This window comes from Heloderma suspectum, chromosome 13 (assembly GCF_057233095.1).
Source record: "Heloderma suspectum isolate Gila_16-S chromosome 13, 16-S_ref, whole genome shotgun sequence".
Classification (NCBI taxonomy): domain Eukaryota; kingdom Metazoa; phylum Chordata; class Lepidosauria; order Squamata; family Helodermatidae; genus Heloderma; species Heloderma suspectum.
This window is the reverse complement of record NC_139470.1, coordinates 4,389,780-4,405,481: the sequence shown is the minus strand read 5'-3', so window position 1 is coordinate 4,405,481 and position 15,702 is coordinate 4,389,780. Positions and strand designations below refer to the sequence as shown.

General features: G+C 49.1%; 2 protein-coding genes across 10 annotated transcripts in view; one reads left to right on the top strand and one right to left on the bottom strand.

The window, feature by feature from the left end:
• The window catches only part of LOC146335957 (uncharacterized), a 45,128-nt gene extending 43,933 nt beyond the window's left edge, over nt 1-1,195 (bottom strand). For 6 of the 9 annotated variants that reach the window (XR_014785790.1, XR_014785786.1, XR_014785787.1 and 3 more), the window contains exons 1-2: nt 995-1,189; nt 216-445 (exon numbers count right to left, since the gene is read on the bottom strand). The gene's annotated coding sequence lies outside the window, so the exon portion shown is untranslated. Of the gene's footprint in view, nt 1-215; nt 446-994 lie in introns of all 9 variants that reach the window. The other 3 variants (XM_084820227.1, XM_084820228.1, XM_084820230.1) reach the window with 2 other exon arrangements.
• Nucleotides 1-15,702, top strand: part of CUX2 (cut like homeobox 2) — a 231,389-nt gene that overhangs the window by 178,065 nt on the left and 37,622 nt on the right. The window contains exons 5-10 of the mRNA XM_084820226.1: nt 5,691-5,828; nt 6,509-6,632; nt 8,594-8,670; nt 10,383-10,449; nt 13,914-13,962; nt 14,089-14,193. Of these exons, the coding sequence (XP_084676352.1) occupies nt 5,691-5,828; nt 6,509-6,632; nt 8,594-8,670; nt 10,383-10,449; nt 13,914-13,962; nt 14,089-14,193 (560 nt within the window). The remainder of the gene's footprint in view (nt 1-5,690; nt 5,829-6,508; nt 6,633-8,593; nt 8,671-10,382; nt 10,450-13,913; nt 13,963-14,088; nt 14,194-15,702) is intronic.

Here is a 15,702-nt window from a genome sequence, read left to right as displayed (position 1 = left end):
GGCTAATGACGGCGTGTTGCTGACGGAGAGGAGACGGCCTCTTTGGAATGCACCTGCTTACCTCGGCAGAAACCGCTATTGTCTACGCCTGTCGCGGCCTAAGTAAACAGGCATTATCGGCGGAACGTGCCGTTGGATGGTAACTGAAGCTGGCCTGCAGCAGCAAGAGGGGCCTGGATGGAAAATCCTCTAAGCCTGGGATAGAAGATGCTTACCTAGTGTGGCTCTTTCTCATGCAGGTCCAGCAGTATTGCTGGGTGATGGTGAGCAGTCACTGGATCTGAGCTTTTAGGGCTGTCCTTCTTCCCGAGATGATGCCCTGGCCCTGTCTGACACCTTGTCCTTCCTAGCTGTCTCTCCTACTCTTGCCTCTTCCCTTCCTGTTGGTGTTGCGGGTTGACTAGTCCCAGCTGCTGTGGTTTCAGGGTTGTGAGTTCTGCAGACCCTGCAGGAGCAAGGCAGAAAGGCAGGGTGTGGCTCTGGGTTCAAAAGCCAGCTTCCAGAGAATCTACACTTTTGCTTTTCTGTCCTTTTATGGCAGGAGTGCATGACTTCCTTCGGCCCGGGGCCTGAATTCCATTGTGGAGAAACATCTGGGGGGCCGCATTCTAGTGGTGGGCAGGGGCAAAGGCAAGGTAGGCAGGGGCAAAAATGCCAGCATACTGTAGCTTCAAGCTCCTCCTGCCAGTAACTAAGCCTTAGGAGAGGCATTTCCGCCTTTGAGAACAGGAAGAAAACTGCACCAAAGCCAGGAAACCACCAAATGATGGGTGGCTTGGGGAAAGGGGGTGGGGCCCGGAGAAAGGGGCTGTGGGAATCTGGGGAGCCCAAGAGGGCTGGATTGGGACCCCAGGCTTGAGGATCTGCCCCCTCTTTTACGAGCCGTGCACCTATCCTTGAAAGGGGGTGGCTAATTCCTGCTGAAACCAGTAGGTGGGGATATTGGGACAAAGTTAGCTAACCTCTCTGCTAGGAATGTACGAAAGTCACTTACCTTTTTGCAGGGGTGATTCGCGGTGGGGGGGAGGCGCTTCGCTTCTCCCCCGGAAGTTCAGGCGAGGGGGGGGAGGCACCCCGCCTCGCCCAGCCGAAATTCAGGCCGGGGGGGGGAGGCGCCCTGCCTCGCCCGGACAAAATTCAGGCCGGGGAGAAGCACCACGTCTCCCCGGCCGCGAAAGAAAAAGTAAAACAAAAAACAAAAAACCCCATGATAGGCTACGTAACGATTAACGTAGCCTATCACGGCTAGATTTCCAAAGTCAGCCGTGATTGGCTACGTTAATCGTCACATAGCCTATCACGGGTGACTTTGGGGAAAGAAAAAAAAAGCGCGTACGCAAATGGCGGCAGCCCATGGGCGCCGCCATTTGCGTTTCTTATTTTTGCACGTCTAGTCTACGTAAAGATTTACGTAGACTACAGCGAAAATAAGGGAACGCTATCCAAAATAAGGAATGCAAATGGCGGCGCCCATGGGCCGCCACCATTTGTGTACGCGCTTTTTTTTTCCCCCCCAAAGTCACCCGTGATAGTCTACGTGATGATTTACGTAGCCTATCACGGCTGACTTTGGAAATCTAGCCGTGATAGGCTACGTAAATCGTCACGTAGCCTATCACGGGTGTTTGGTTTTTGTTTTGTTTTTTACTTTTTTATTTTGTAATGGCGGCGGCAGCAGCCAGTTGGGAGACTGGCCACCGCCCCTACCCCCGCCGAAACGCCACCAAACCGCCGCCGGGACCCGCCGCCGAGAGGGACATTCAGCCACGGTAAGTCCCATCCCGGGGGGGGGCGGGGGGCCAGCGGAGAATTTCCCCAACACTTTCGGGGGGCCGAATGCCTTGGCGCTTGGCCTCCCGAAGATTCGTGGAGAAATTCTCTGCCATCCCTACTCTCTGCTGTCCTGTTCGTTCCTTTCACCTCAACACCCACCCACGCCACAGCTTTAATATGTTTATGTATTTATAACACAAAGAGAGTGATATGAGCTAAAGATCTTTTTCTCCTGATAGTTTTGTGCTGATCTTTGTTTAATTCATCATGTTTAAGAAACAGTGGGAAAACAAATCAAAGATATCACCTGGACCTTTTTCTCCCTCTCACATAATACTAGAACCCAGTGGGGGTTGAAGCTGATTGGTGGGAGATTCAAGACAAATCAAAGGAAGGACTTCTTCACGCAGCGCATAATCAAACTATGGAATGCGCTACCACAAGAAGTAGTGATGGCCACCAACTTGGGTGGCTTTAAAAGGGGGTTAGAGAAATTCTTGGAGAAGGCTATCAACAGCTGCTAGGCTTGAGGGCTATGTGCTACTTCCAGTACCAGAGGCAGTATACACCAGTTGCTGGGGAACATGGGCAGGAGGGTGCTGTTGCGCTCGTGTCCTGCTTGTGATTTCCTGGTCGACAGCTGGTTGGCTGCTGTGTGAACAGCACTCCTGAAAAAGCCTAACCTGGACCCAGAGGATGTTAACAATTATAGGCCAGTGGCCAACATCCCCTTCCTGGGCAAGGTGCTTGAGCGGGTGGTTGTAGGACAGCTCCAGGCACTCTTGAATGAAACGGATTATCTAGATCCATTTCAATCGGGCTTCAGGCCTGGTTTTGGAACGGAAACTGCCTTGGTCGCCCTGTGGGATGACCTCTGCCGGGAGAGGGACAGGGGGAGTGCGACCCTGTTGATTCTCCTGGACCTCTCAGCGGCTTTCGATACCATCGACCATGGTATCCTTCTGGATAGGTTGTCTGGGTTGGGAGTTGGAGGCACTGCACTACAGTGGTTCCGCTCCTACTGGGATGGCCGATTCCAGAAGGTGGTGCTGGGGGATTATTGCTCTGTGCCATGGCAATTGTGCCATGGGGTTCCACAGGGCTCTATTCTATCCCCCATGCTGTTTAACATCTACATGAAACCGCTGGGGGAGGTTATCCGGAGGTGTGGGCTGAGGTGCCATCAATATGCGGATGACACCCAGCTCTACCTCTCTTTCTCATCAAAACCAGGTGAGGCAGTGGCTGTTCTGAACCAGTGCCTGGGCACGGTAATGGACTGGATGAGGGCTAATAAACTGAAACTCAATCCAGACAAGACGGAGGTACTGTTAGTGGGTGGTTCGTCTGCCCGGCTAGGTGATATTCAACCTGTTCTGGAGGGGGTTGCACTCCCCCTAAAGGATCACGGTCATAGTTTGGGGGTGCTCTTGGATCCAGGACTGTCACTTGAGGCACAGGTGAACGCAGTGGCACGGAGCACTTTTTATCAGCTTAGGCCGGTATACCAACTACGCCCTTATCTGGACAGAGATAGCCTAGCTACAGTTATCCATGCTCTGATAACTTCTCGTCTGGATTACTGCAATGCGTTATACATGGGGCTGCCTTTGAAAACGGTCCGGAAACTTCAGATGGTCCAAAATAGGGCAGCAAGATTGTTAACAGGGACTGGCCTGCGAGCTCATATTACGCCAGTACTTTTCCAGCTGCACTGGCTGCCAGTCCATTTCCGGGCCCGATTCAAAGTGCTGGTGTTAACATTCAAAGCCCTTAACGGCTTGGGGCCAGGTTACCTGAAGGCTCGCCTCCTCCCATATGTGCCTGCCCGGACCTTAAGATCATCATCAGCGGCCCTTCTCCATGAGCCCCTGCCAAAGGAAGTGAGGCGGGTGGCTACTAGGAGGAGGGCTTTTTCTGTTGTGGCACCCCGGCTCTGGAATGAGCTCCCTAGTGAGGTTCGCCTGGCGCCTACATTGTACTCTTTTCGGCGCCAGGTGAAGACCTTTTTATTTTCCCAGGCATTTTAGCTTTCTAAATTTTTATCTTTGCTGTTTTAAATCTGTATTTTAAACTCCTGCACTGCTGCTAGGTTTTATTGTGGTTGTATTGTTATATTGTGGTTTTAATGTTCTATATATTTTAAATTGTTTTATTGTGTGTTGTTTGGTTTTAGTTTTTGTGAACCGCCCAGAGAGCTTCGGCTATTGGGCGGTATAGAAAAATAAATAAATAAATAAATAAATAAATAAATAACAGAGTGCTGAACTAGATGGACCCTTGGTCTGATCCAGCAGGGCTCTTATGTTCTTATGACCTCCAGATGTGGCAGCAAATCCCACAGTTTAATCCCTCATCTGTAAGCACGCCAGGGAAGTTAATGTATGAATTGTTGTGTGTGTATTTTGCTTTTTTTTACTTTTAAAGAAGAAAAACAGTGTTTTAAATATAGAAAGGTAACTCAAGAACTCTCATGGCATGTCCTGTGTGGTAGAGCACAACACTGCTAAAGAACAGCTGCAAGAATGCTGATAACCTCTGAGGTGTGGCATTGGTGCATTTAGTACTCCCCAATGCTTCCATGCACTGAGGAATGGTTTCATGCACAGCATCATTTCCTTCTGGGGAGGCAGGCTGGGCTTCCATGCACATTAAGGCCTTCAGAGGGAGTCCTTTGTTGGATGCCCTGCCTCTGTTGGAAGCGAGATTCCAACAGAAAAGGGCAACCAAAGCCATCAAGGGGCTGGAGCAACTCCCCTTTGAGGAAAAGCTATGATGTCTGGGACAGTTTAGCTTATAAAAAAGGGTGAGTAATGGGAGACATGATAGAGGTGTAGTAAATTATGCATGGTGTGGAGAAACAGAAAAATATCTCCCTCATAATGCTAGAACCAGGGAGTCATCTCATGAAGATGAATGCTGGGAGATTCAGGACAGATAAAAGGAAGGACTTCTTTTCCGAGTGCATAGTTAGACTGTGGGATTCACTGCCACAAGATGTACTGATGGCCACCAACTTGGCTCCCCTTTAAGAGATTAGACAGATTTGTGGTGAATAAAACTAGTCATGACAGCTAGATATTACCTCTAGCGTTGGAGGCAGTATGCCTAGGTACAGCAGTTGCTGGGGAACATGGGCAGGAGCGTGCTATTGAACTCAAGTTCTACTTGTGGGCTTCCCATAGGCAGCTGGTTGGCCACTGTGGGAACAGAATAGACCCTTGGTCTGATCTGGCAGGGCTCTTCTTATTAAGAGGCTTCTATCGGTCAGGAGGGCAGTTTTCAAACTGTGTTCTGGAGAATCCTTGGAACTTTCTATTGGGTTCCTCAGTGAAAAGACCAGTAACAATAGACCAACTTCCCTGAAGGATGGCAGGCCCAGTGCTTTCAGTCTTCCCCTGTAGTGTACTGGGTGTGCACTGGGGCCGTGTGGACAGCACACGCACCATTGAGACATGTTTCAGAAGTGGCGCTCAGGGCGTTGTTGGAAAACGAGTGGAAAGTATTCCATGAAGGTAGAAAGATCAACAGTGCTGCATTAAGACTGTTGTGGCAATTAAATGCTTTGAGAGTCCATGGGGAGAGCCCTTGGCAGATCTTTCTAGAAAACTGGTAATGTTGTTTTTGTTTCTAATTGTGCCAGGACCATAGACATTTTTTCTCTTGCCCCGCCCCCACCCCTATTTCTTTCTTTGTGTGTATTATCATGTTCTAATGGTGGTGCGTTCTTTTAAATGGCTGCTGTCTTGTTCCTTGGCTGCCCAGAGGCTTCTTAGGACATATATGACAAAGTAGCAAAATAAACATCAGAAGCCTGCCGTTGCTGAGCTCTGGCCAGGATGGCATACTCACTGGGTTGGGTTTATGGGCAGAGGTGGGTGCTGACCCCCCACCTTGTTCCCCTGCTCCCTGCCTAGATCCCGTACCTGCCCTCGAGACGGCGCGGAGCCTCGAAGACCGACGCCAGCAGCTGCACTACCTCAGCCCTGAGAACCCGCCTTTGAAGGAACTGAACAGGCCGTGGAAGAAGAATTCCGAGCACCTGTGCCCAAAAGGTACCAGAAATCACCCCTGCGCTTCAGTCTGGTTACTCTTCTCAAGCAACACGTCAGAGCGAGGGCAGGGACCTGCAGTGTGTATGCTCCAATTACACGGGAGTGCAGCAGAGGGAAAGCACAGAGTTCAGCTTCCTGAGAATCCCAGCTTTCTTTTGGAAAAGGCTGTGGGTGTCCATTTTCCATCTTTGTAAATGATGAGAAGTAATAGGCAGCGGGGCAGTGGGAGTGGGAGAACCTAACAACCGTCCATTGCACAGGGAGCGCAAGGGAGATGCAGAAGGCAGGCCAAACTGTGAGGCACACCTGGGCTCACGATTAGCTTGGCCCCCTATTGTACACTTCCACCAGCCTCGCAGGGCTGTTCCCAGCCACCGGGAGCTGAAGGGGTTCGAAGGAGGCCATTAGCAGAGATCACCTAGCCAGGAAGCTGCCACTTTGGCAAACGCCAGGGTGGCTCTCAGAATCCCACGCCCCTGCTGTGACTCTGAAGTGCAGTTGACCGGCAGAAGCAGCAGGATGCCTGAAGCCCATGGCTGGAGCCCTGCCGCTCGATTTGCCATCCCTGTGATTGATCTCTGGGCCTCGGAAGACTTTCCCGCCACCCTCTGCTTCTGTCCTCCCACCTCCACTTAGGCCTGTCATGCTGCTGATGTGGATTTTTACACCCCCCCCCCCAGAGCAAAGAGAGGGGACGCCCCTGGCTGGGCTTGCTGTTTCGGAGGGGGCGAGGCTTGCCAGCGTGAAGAGCAAAGTACTCCTAACAGAAACCTTGCTGCAGAGAAATGAGACTGAGAAGCAAAAGTACGTGAGTAGCTGGGGAGAGGATGGGGAGGGAGGTGGTAGACAGGATGGCGGTCGCCCTCAAAAGCAAGTTTAATGGATCTGTCTCCCTGGGGAGAGATCGAAGCTGGCACATGCATTCAGATCATGTTACACCTACTATGCATCAGCTACATTGGCTGCCTGTCTGTTTCTGGGCCCAAACAAAGGTGTTGCTATTAGACTTTCAGGCCCTAACCAGTTTTCTAAAGGACTGTCTGTACCCGTACAACCCTGCCCACCTGCAGCTTAGGTAGCTCTATGTTCTACTAGTAAGAGCTGTAAAATTGGCAAGTACCCAGAGCAGGGCCTTTTCTGTGGCAGCCTCACATCTTTGGAATGCCTTCCCTTGTGACATGCATGCAGCCTCCTCTTTGCTGACATTTGCTGAGGGTTTTAAAGACTTAATTTGTTCCAGTCAGCATTTGATTAATTTTAGAGTATTGTGCTTTAGAGAAGGGTTTATTTGCTGTTGCTTCCATTTTATTTCTTATTTTAATGAAATATGAATATTGTTTTTAGGGTTTGATTGTGTATTTTCAATTCAACTGTAATGTGCTTTGTGAGGATTTTACTCTCAAAAGCGGGCTATACAACTAATGCTACTACTAATTGTAATAATGTGCATGCTTGTGCATAATGCACATTTCAGAACTGTAGGAGGACTGACAGGAGAGGAGAGTTAAGTCCAGCCCCTCCCTGCCCAGCGGAATCTTCCACATACCATGCACTTGCTTAGGGATCCACAAATCTTGGCTTGGCTTACTGGCCAGCCTGAGTCCACCCTGAGGACTCTGAGGCAGGGGTCAGGTCTGCACTTGGCCTTGCAGAAGCAGCATGAGAATTCTGCCAGGGAAGGGGAAGTCACTGAGCTGCTCCTTTCCTTCTCTGAAGCCTGACTTATTGGCCTGGTTCACATGTAACAATAAGCCAGAGTATGGGCTGGGTATGGGTGTCGTTGAATCATGGGTTGTCATTATGTGCGAACCCTGCATTATGGTTTAACTATAGGTTGTTAACCACAAACAGCCCAGGAAGAGAACACATGCTTTGTTGTTGGATTATGAACTCTGGGTTGTTAGTGGTAACAACCCATTGTTATATAGAGCAGGGTTCGCATTTAATGACAACCCACGATTCAACAACAACCAACGATTCAACAGCAACCCATACTCAGTTTGTACTCTGGGTTGTCATTACATGCAAACCACATCCTAGTGAGAGAAAATAACCTTCCCCGAAGCCCTTGAGCCGCATCTGCAAAGCCAGTGCAGAGTGAGGGACTGACCCTCCTCCCCTCCCCCGCAGGTTCTTCACCCCTCAACGAAGTGATGATCCCCCACTGGCAACCCAGCTGGTGGATTTGTGGAATCCTTTACTTCTCCCAGACCACAGTGGGGGCTGGGGTCCTAAATTTTCCAACATGTGTCTAACATAAATGTCCCTCCTCGTGAAAATGGGAAATAGTGAAGAATTATTTAAACAGAATCTATTTACCCAAGAATAAAAATACTTCCCTACTGTAATCCAGACAAAAATGTATGGTAAAAACAAAAAGAACTAATGTCAGTTGGACTGTGATGTTCTGTCTAAAGGAATTAAGGGTCAGTATCTGTAGGCATATGTAGAGTGCAGGATCACCTGCCCTTTTTTCTTTTCTTTTCTTTTTTTTGATCAGCCTGTCTCTTATCTTAAACAAACTTGGTGACTGGCTAGAGCTACCTTCCCCAACCTGCTGCCTTCCAGATGTGTTGGACTACAACTCCCATCACTCCCAGCCATGCTGGCGGGGGACAGCAGGAGTTGCAGTCCAGCACATCTGGGAGACACCAGGTTGGGGAAGGCTAGGCTGTTACAAGGATGGCATTTTTTTTTTCTGGTCTGGGCTTTGACTGCCTTACAACAACGCAAGAGGGGGCCGACAGATACATCTCTCCTTCCAGGGGCCTGCAGGAAGCACAGATCACTTTGGCTGCTCGGCTGGGGGAAGCAGAAGAGAAGATCAGAGTGCTCCATTCAGGTAGGTTTAATGACTGAAACTCAGTTGTGTGGCACCTGTGCAGCTCCCAAGTCTTACCCTCGCTGCATGTGGATCTCTGGATTCATACACTTGTGAGGCCCAACATGGCACATTCCTCACTCCCCACACACTTAGCTTTTCAGTGGAAGCTAGTTTCCTCTTCCAGCTATGCCACTATCAGCCATCAAAAGATATCCTGCCCTCTCAAACAACTGCACCCATTTCCCCTTGCTGCCTGGCACTTGCTCCCAGAAAATGGGTATGATCCCATCTCTCTTTCTGCCTCTAAAAATCCTTCCTAAACCCCCTCTGCTTTTGTGACATCTTGTGACACCTGTAATCCTGTCCCCAGATGAAAAAAGGCCTGTTTCTCACTGGGGTCTGTATGTTTCAACCTGTGTCCAGGTTCTACCACTTCAAATTTACACAATGGAATGTTCCTCCATACCAAAAAACCCACCACCCTTTCTCCCTGCACATAGAAAGCTAGCTTAGAACCCTTCTTTCTGATATCTAGCTTTCTAGGTGCAGGGAATTTTTTGTATGGAGGCACACTCAAAGTGTATGAACTGAAGTGGTACAGTCCAGACCCAGGTTTTATCACTTCAGTGAGAACTAGGCTAAAGCCTAAATATATGTAACTTCCTTTGTCCAGATTCAACCCTTCCCTTTCTTCTGTTGTTTTCTTACGCTCATCTTGTCCTCCTGAACCTCTCCCAGCTGTCTTTCTATTTTATTTTATCATGGTTTTCATCAGCAACAACAAAATGCTCAGAAAGCGGCTTACAGATAAAATCCACCAGTGTGCAGTTAAAAATATAATAAGAACAATCACATTAAAAATAAAGACAACAAGACATTGTAAGCTGGTTGGGACAGATATCTATCATTTACTGCTAATGCATCACATGGGCATTGATGGTCTTACTATTGATAAATATTTTTAAAAAATCATAGTTGATGAATTGTAACAGTTTTAGGCTTTTAATTGTTTGATTAGCCATTTAAATCTGTATAAAAATTGCATATGAGGGGGAAAATGTATCACTAAAGAAAAAAGAGTGCATTCTCATTTTGTGGATGATGTACATACATGACACATGCCATCTTAGAAGAGGCATTCTCCATTCTCTCTCACACACACATACACACACAGAGGAGAGAATGCCTCTCCCAAGAAAACCCGTGCCAGGTGCCTTTTTTAAATAAGCATTTCTGTTAGAAGTCATTTTGAAAATTTAAACCTCTGCTGCCTGATTAATCAAGAGTGCCTCTTTAGTGCATCCAAGAATGTTAATCTAACTGATGAACTGACTAAACATTCATCTTCCAACCATCTATGCAACCCAGAGCAGGGTGCACTCCATACCAAGATCCTAGCTCAGTGGTAGAGCATCTGTTTTGCATGCCAAAAATCCCAGGTTCGATCTCTGGCATTGCCAAGTAGTGCTGGGAGGGAATCCTGCCAGAGACCCTGGAGAGCCACTGCCAGTCAGTGTCGACAGTACCGGGCTAGATGAACCCCTGGTCTGACTCATTATAAGGCAGCTTCCCATGTTCCTATCCAGTTGACAGCAAAACTATTTATTCATGCAGAGAGTAATATTCTTAAAAAGGGCTTCACAGTACATCCTTGGAGCACAAGCATGGTCCATTGGTTTCCAATGGAAGTACATTTCTCATCCTCTGTTGTTTTTCCCCTTGCTGGTCAGCACTAAAGGCAACACAGACGGAGCTGGTTGATTTGCGGTGTAAATATGACGAAGAGGCAGCTTCAAAGTAAGTTGGTCTGCTTGTCCTGTCCAGCAAAAATTATGTATTTCTTTACTGCTCCCTCTATTTCTTATGTTCATGTTCAGGCTGTGAGTGTCATTGTTTATGTAGCCAAAATGTCACCATCGACGCACAAGAGGGAGGTATCAGAAGGCTTGGGGGAAACCAAGAGTTGCAGAAGTACATATAATCTGTAGAAAAAAATCCTAAAGGGTTGGGGAACCCTACCCCACCCCCAACAAACTAATGAGGACTGAGCATGCTCAGTGGCCACAGAATGCTGGCTGAATATTGTGGGGTAGGGATGGGAAACTGGATGGGAGGGGAAATAGAATGGAGTATCCTGGGAGAAGGGCTGGCAGGCTGGCTGGCAGGCACCCTGAACAGAAGCACTCTATGCCGTAACATTTTGTTGCAGGTCGAACTTGTTTATATATATTAATATTTCTAGGCTGCTTTTTAAAGACATTGCTGTTAAGAACATAGTAAAATGCAAAAGCACAACACAGAAATGAAGTGGATAAAATGGCAAACTCTGGCTGGTCAGTCTTAGCTTGCATTCTGTTAGCATAGATCCTGGTTGCTACTGGAAATCACAGCATGTCCCTGGTCATCTGCTGATTTCTGCAGGCCGGGGTGCTCCTAAAGCTATAGGAGCAGGCTAGTTTCTTGTCAGCAGGCAGCTCTACCTGCAGGCCTAGGAGGCAACGTTTTGAGGGGAACAGGACTTCACCTGCAGATCTTGAAACAGATAGCCATGTTTTGGGCAGCAAGCCTCTGGTGAGAATGCTAACAGTTTTCTCCCTTCAAAGTTCTTCCTAAGGATGGGAGAGCAAGATGTGTCCATTTCCCTTGATCCTATTCCCCAATGTTCTCCCAGAAACTTCCTGTTGCCAGGAGGTCCTCAAGGAGGCTGGTTATGTTTCACAGACTTCATTAGACATCCAGTTGCTTGTATTTAGTTTCCTTGTCGTGTGCCATGTTGGTTGTCCGTGACAAGGCAGGGTGCCTTTTTCTCTTCCTCCCCCTCACTTGCGTTTTCTGGCAGGCACCAGTTGGGAAAGGCTGCCAAAAGCAGGTGTGTGTGTGTTTTCTTCCAGCTGTTCTGAGCATTCTGCAGTTTTTACTGACATTCAGCCTTCATTGCAACCCCCAACTTTCACATTCCTATTATGCAACTGAGTCAGAACACTTACTGATATCATACCAAACCAGATGTTCTTTGATCCCACCACATGTGCCCATTTGCTTGGTGCAGGGTAGTAAATAATATTGCCTTTGATCAAGATTGTAGCTGCTATACACTGAACGAGGAGGAATTAAGGGCGGGAAGGAAGAATCTTGTTACTGCTTGGCACTGACTTCCCTTTTGCGTGTGTGCGGTGGGGGAGAGATGCTCCATTCTTTTGGGGGGTTGTGTAGTGAATTTCCCCCTGGCTACGTAACATTTAATTCATCTGCTGAACATATGCAATTGAGACTAGAGGAGATGACAAATTGGAAGCTTTTGACATTTGCCCTTCCATGATAAACAGAGCTGCTATCATATTGCAGGGTGGCTGGCTGGGTTGTGTGTATGTGTTTTCACCTACCTGGGCGAAATAGAAGGTGGGAAGCAATTAAACAACGGTAAATATTCCCCCATTGATAAATGACCTCAGAACATAACGGAAGAAATGCACATTCTGGAAATACGCCTGAGATAGGGTGGGTGGTACAGATTGCTTGCATCAGAGCTTTTTTGCAGAGCAGCGAATTGGGGAGGAGTGAGTGCACTTATCTGTGCTCCCTGCAAGTTATGTGGAACCCGTGCACAACCAGCACTGAACCCTTTCCCATCCAGATTATCAGTGCGGAGAGTCACAGGAGTGCACAGCAGCAGGGAACCTGGGCTGCTGAGCGCACAGCTGCAGGTATGGCTGGTGTCAAAGGCAGGCATAGTGGGCACCTGCTAAGGGCCCACACCACAGCAGGGGCCCACTGGCAAGAGCCCCCTGGAGTTACTCCTCCTCTTCCCCATTGCAACCTGCTTGTTCCCCTGCCTCTCGCTCCGGCCCTAAAAACAGTGCTGGTGAGAAGGAGGAGCAAGAAAGGCCGCTGCGCAGTGGCTCTCTGCCTGTCAAGCAAGCCAGTGGGAGCAATGAGGAAGAGGCGCAAGAGCAGCCGGTGGCAACGGCAGTGAGAAGGTCAGCTCGCTGAGGGAGGAGCCCATTGAGGGTGCCTTGCCCAGGGCCTTGGAAACCTGGAGCTGGCACGGTTTAAATAGGATCCAGGCGAGAGCTGAGCGAAGTGCTTTGCAGGTCCTGCCGGAGGCCCGAGGCAGACTTTAGGCAGGAGGGCAACAACAGTGGCGGGCAGGAGGGTCAGACCAGAAGCAGACCCATCCCCATGGAATGCTGAAAAGATGCAGGTGGGCAAGCAAGCAGATATGGCAGCTGGCAGAATGGGATGGGTAGAGCAGGTGGGCAGGGAGACTGGTGAAGGATGGATAGGGCAGCCACTTAGAACTGCAAAAAAGAGGGCAGCCGTTTGCGTAAAATGTGCATATATTAATTTACATGCTGAGATGCAAATTTAGAAGTTATTATTATAATATAAATAGAAGTACAGTACACCTCATACAATGTGGACCAATCTGCTGTTGATCAGGTGGTGTTGATGGGCAACAGTCCTTATGATCTTTCTCTTTAAACCAGAATTGGGCTGGGTAGCCCTTCAAATAGAGGACACTTTCAGATAGAGGTCACATGGCCAGCCCAGTGGAGAAATTGGCTGTCAGATATGCTTGGCACAAGACTAGGAAGCTACAACTGTAGCCTGGGAAAAGATCCAGGAAATATTTACAGCCAGCCCAGATCAGGAGGAGCCAATGGTCAGACTAGTGGGCAGGTAAGGTCAAGCCACACTGGAGCCTGGGCGGACCATCATCGCCCTTCGTCCTCCAGTCGGCAACCGTGAGCTGCTCACCACTACAGGGAGCAAGTGTGCAATCCACCTCCAGGCTGCAAATGGCGGCGGCGGCGGCAGCAGGTCGGAAGACCAGCTGCCACCGCCAAAGCCGCCGCCGGAGCTGCCGCCATCCGGAACATCCGCCCCAGGTAAGTCTCATCCCAGGGGGGATCCGCGGGGGGGGCAGGCCGTTCCACCACAGATTTCGGGGGGCCGAATGCGCTGGCATTCGGCCTCACCGAGATCTGTGGCAGAATTCTCTGACATCCCTACATTTTTCTTTTCCTCACAAGTGAAACCTTGGACCAAACACTTTCCCATGCCTAGGTGAACATTGGGTAGGTCTGGTAATAGTGTTGGCCTGAGGGCCAGATCCAGGCCACCTGTTGGCTGTTCCCTGTGCAAGACAATCACCTGCAATGCCACACATTCTAATGTGTCTAAGGTGATGCAGCCTATTGCCCCAGCTCTGTGTGTGTCCCTACATGTTGTAATTGGTTGCCTTTCCTTTGCTACCCCAGGACAGATGAAGTGGCCATGATTATGACGAACCTTGAAAAAGCCAATCAGGTAACCATGAGGAAAGGTGGGCGAGGGGCTGCTGGATGAGTAGCGAGCACAAGTGGAGGGCCAGCTGCGTGTGAAATCTGTTCTTGGTGAGATGTGCTGACCCGCCGCCTCTCTTTTCCTTTGCAGAGAGCCGAGGATGCCCAGAGGGAGGTGGATTGCCTGCGGGAACAGCTTGCCTCTGTAAACAGCTCTCTTCACCTGGCCTGCTGCTCTCCCCAAGGACCCAGTGGGGTGAGGGCTGGGGGCAGGAGGGGAAAGGGAATATTTATCGGCCCTCAGACAGTCAGGAACAAGGCCTAAGTGAATCAGGCCAGTTTTGTTGCCCAAAATCCCTTGAAGAAATAAGGGGGAGCTTCTGTGTGTCAGGCGTCCTGGGTCTTGAACTAGGAACCTCAGCGGTCTGAGGCTGGAGCCTAGCCTAGTGAGCTACTAGGTGCCCATGAGTGCCCAGGCACCAGAGCCCTCTTCAGCTCAGGAGGGAATAGGGGTGTACGGCATCGTCTCTGCAATTGACAGGCAGTATGAAGCCTCCAGACTGGCTAGAAAGCCAAGGGCCTGGCCTTCTGACTGATGAGCTTCAGGTGCCCACACAAGCCCCCAGCTCAGGGACTCTATTCCTGGTCTGGAATCAAGGATGCCTACCTGCTGCCCAAGTCTGGCACTCTCACCATCTTTTGTTTCTGTGTGTTTAAGTTTAATCAGGTTGAGTGAAATGTCCCCCTCCAAAATTCACTACATTTTAAAAGAGAAAGGGGAAAAGGGGTACTTCTCTTTGCTGTAAGTCATTAAGTTGTGTCTGACTCTTCGTGACCCCATGGACCATAGCATGACAGGCCTTCCTGTCCTCTGCTCTCTCCCAGAGTGTGCTCAAGTTCATATTCATTGCATCGGTGATGCTATCTAGCCATCTCATCCTCTGCCATCCCCTTCTCCTTTTGCCTTCAGTCTTTCCCAGCATCAGGGTCTTTTCCAGAGAGTTTTCTCTTCGCGTTAGGTGGCCAAAATATTTGAGCTTCAGCTTCAGTATCTGTCCTTCCAATGAACACTCAGGGTTGATTTCCTTTAGGATGGACTGATTTGAACTCCTTGCAGTCCAGGGGACTCATAAGAGTCTTCTCCAGCACCACAGTTCGAAAGCATCAATTCTTCGGTGCTCAGCCTTCCTTATAGTCCAGCTCTCACAGCCATACGTTACTACTGGGAAAACCATCGCTTTGATTATATGGACCTTTGTCGGCAAGGTGATGTCTCTGCTTCTTACTATGCTGTCTAGGTTTGCCATAGCTTTCCTCCCAAGGAGCAAGCGTCTTTCAATTTCATGGCTACAGTCACTGTCTGCAGTGATCTTGGAGCCCAAGAAAATAAAATCTGTCACTGCTTCCATTTCTTCCCCTTCTATATGCCAGGAAGTGATGGGGCCAGATGCCATGATCTGAGTTTTTTTAATGTTGAGTTTCAAACCAGCTTTTGCACTCTCCACTTACACCCTCAACAAGAGGCTCTTTAGATCCTCTTCGCTTTCTGCCATTAGGGTGGTATCATCTGCGTATCTGAGGTTGTTGATAATTCTCCCCGCAATCTTAATTCCGACCTGTGATTCATCCAACCCGGCGTTTCTCGTGATGTACTCTGCATATAAGTTAAATAAGCAGGGCGACAATATACAGCCTTGTCGTACTCCTTTCTCAGTGTCTGGTTCTTACTGTTGCTTCTTGACCCTCGTACAGGTTTCTCAGGAGA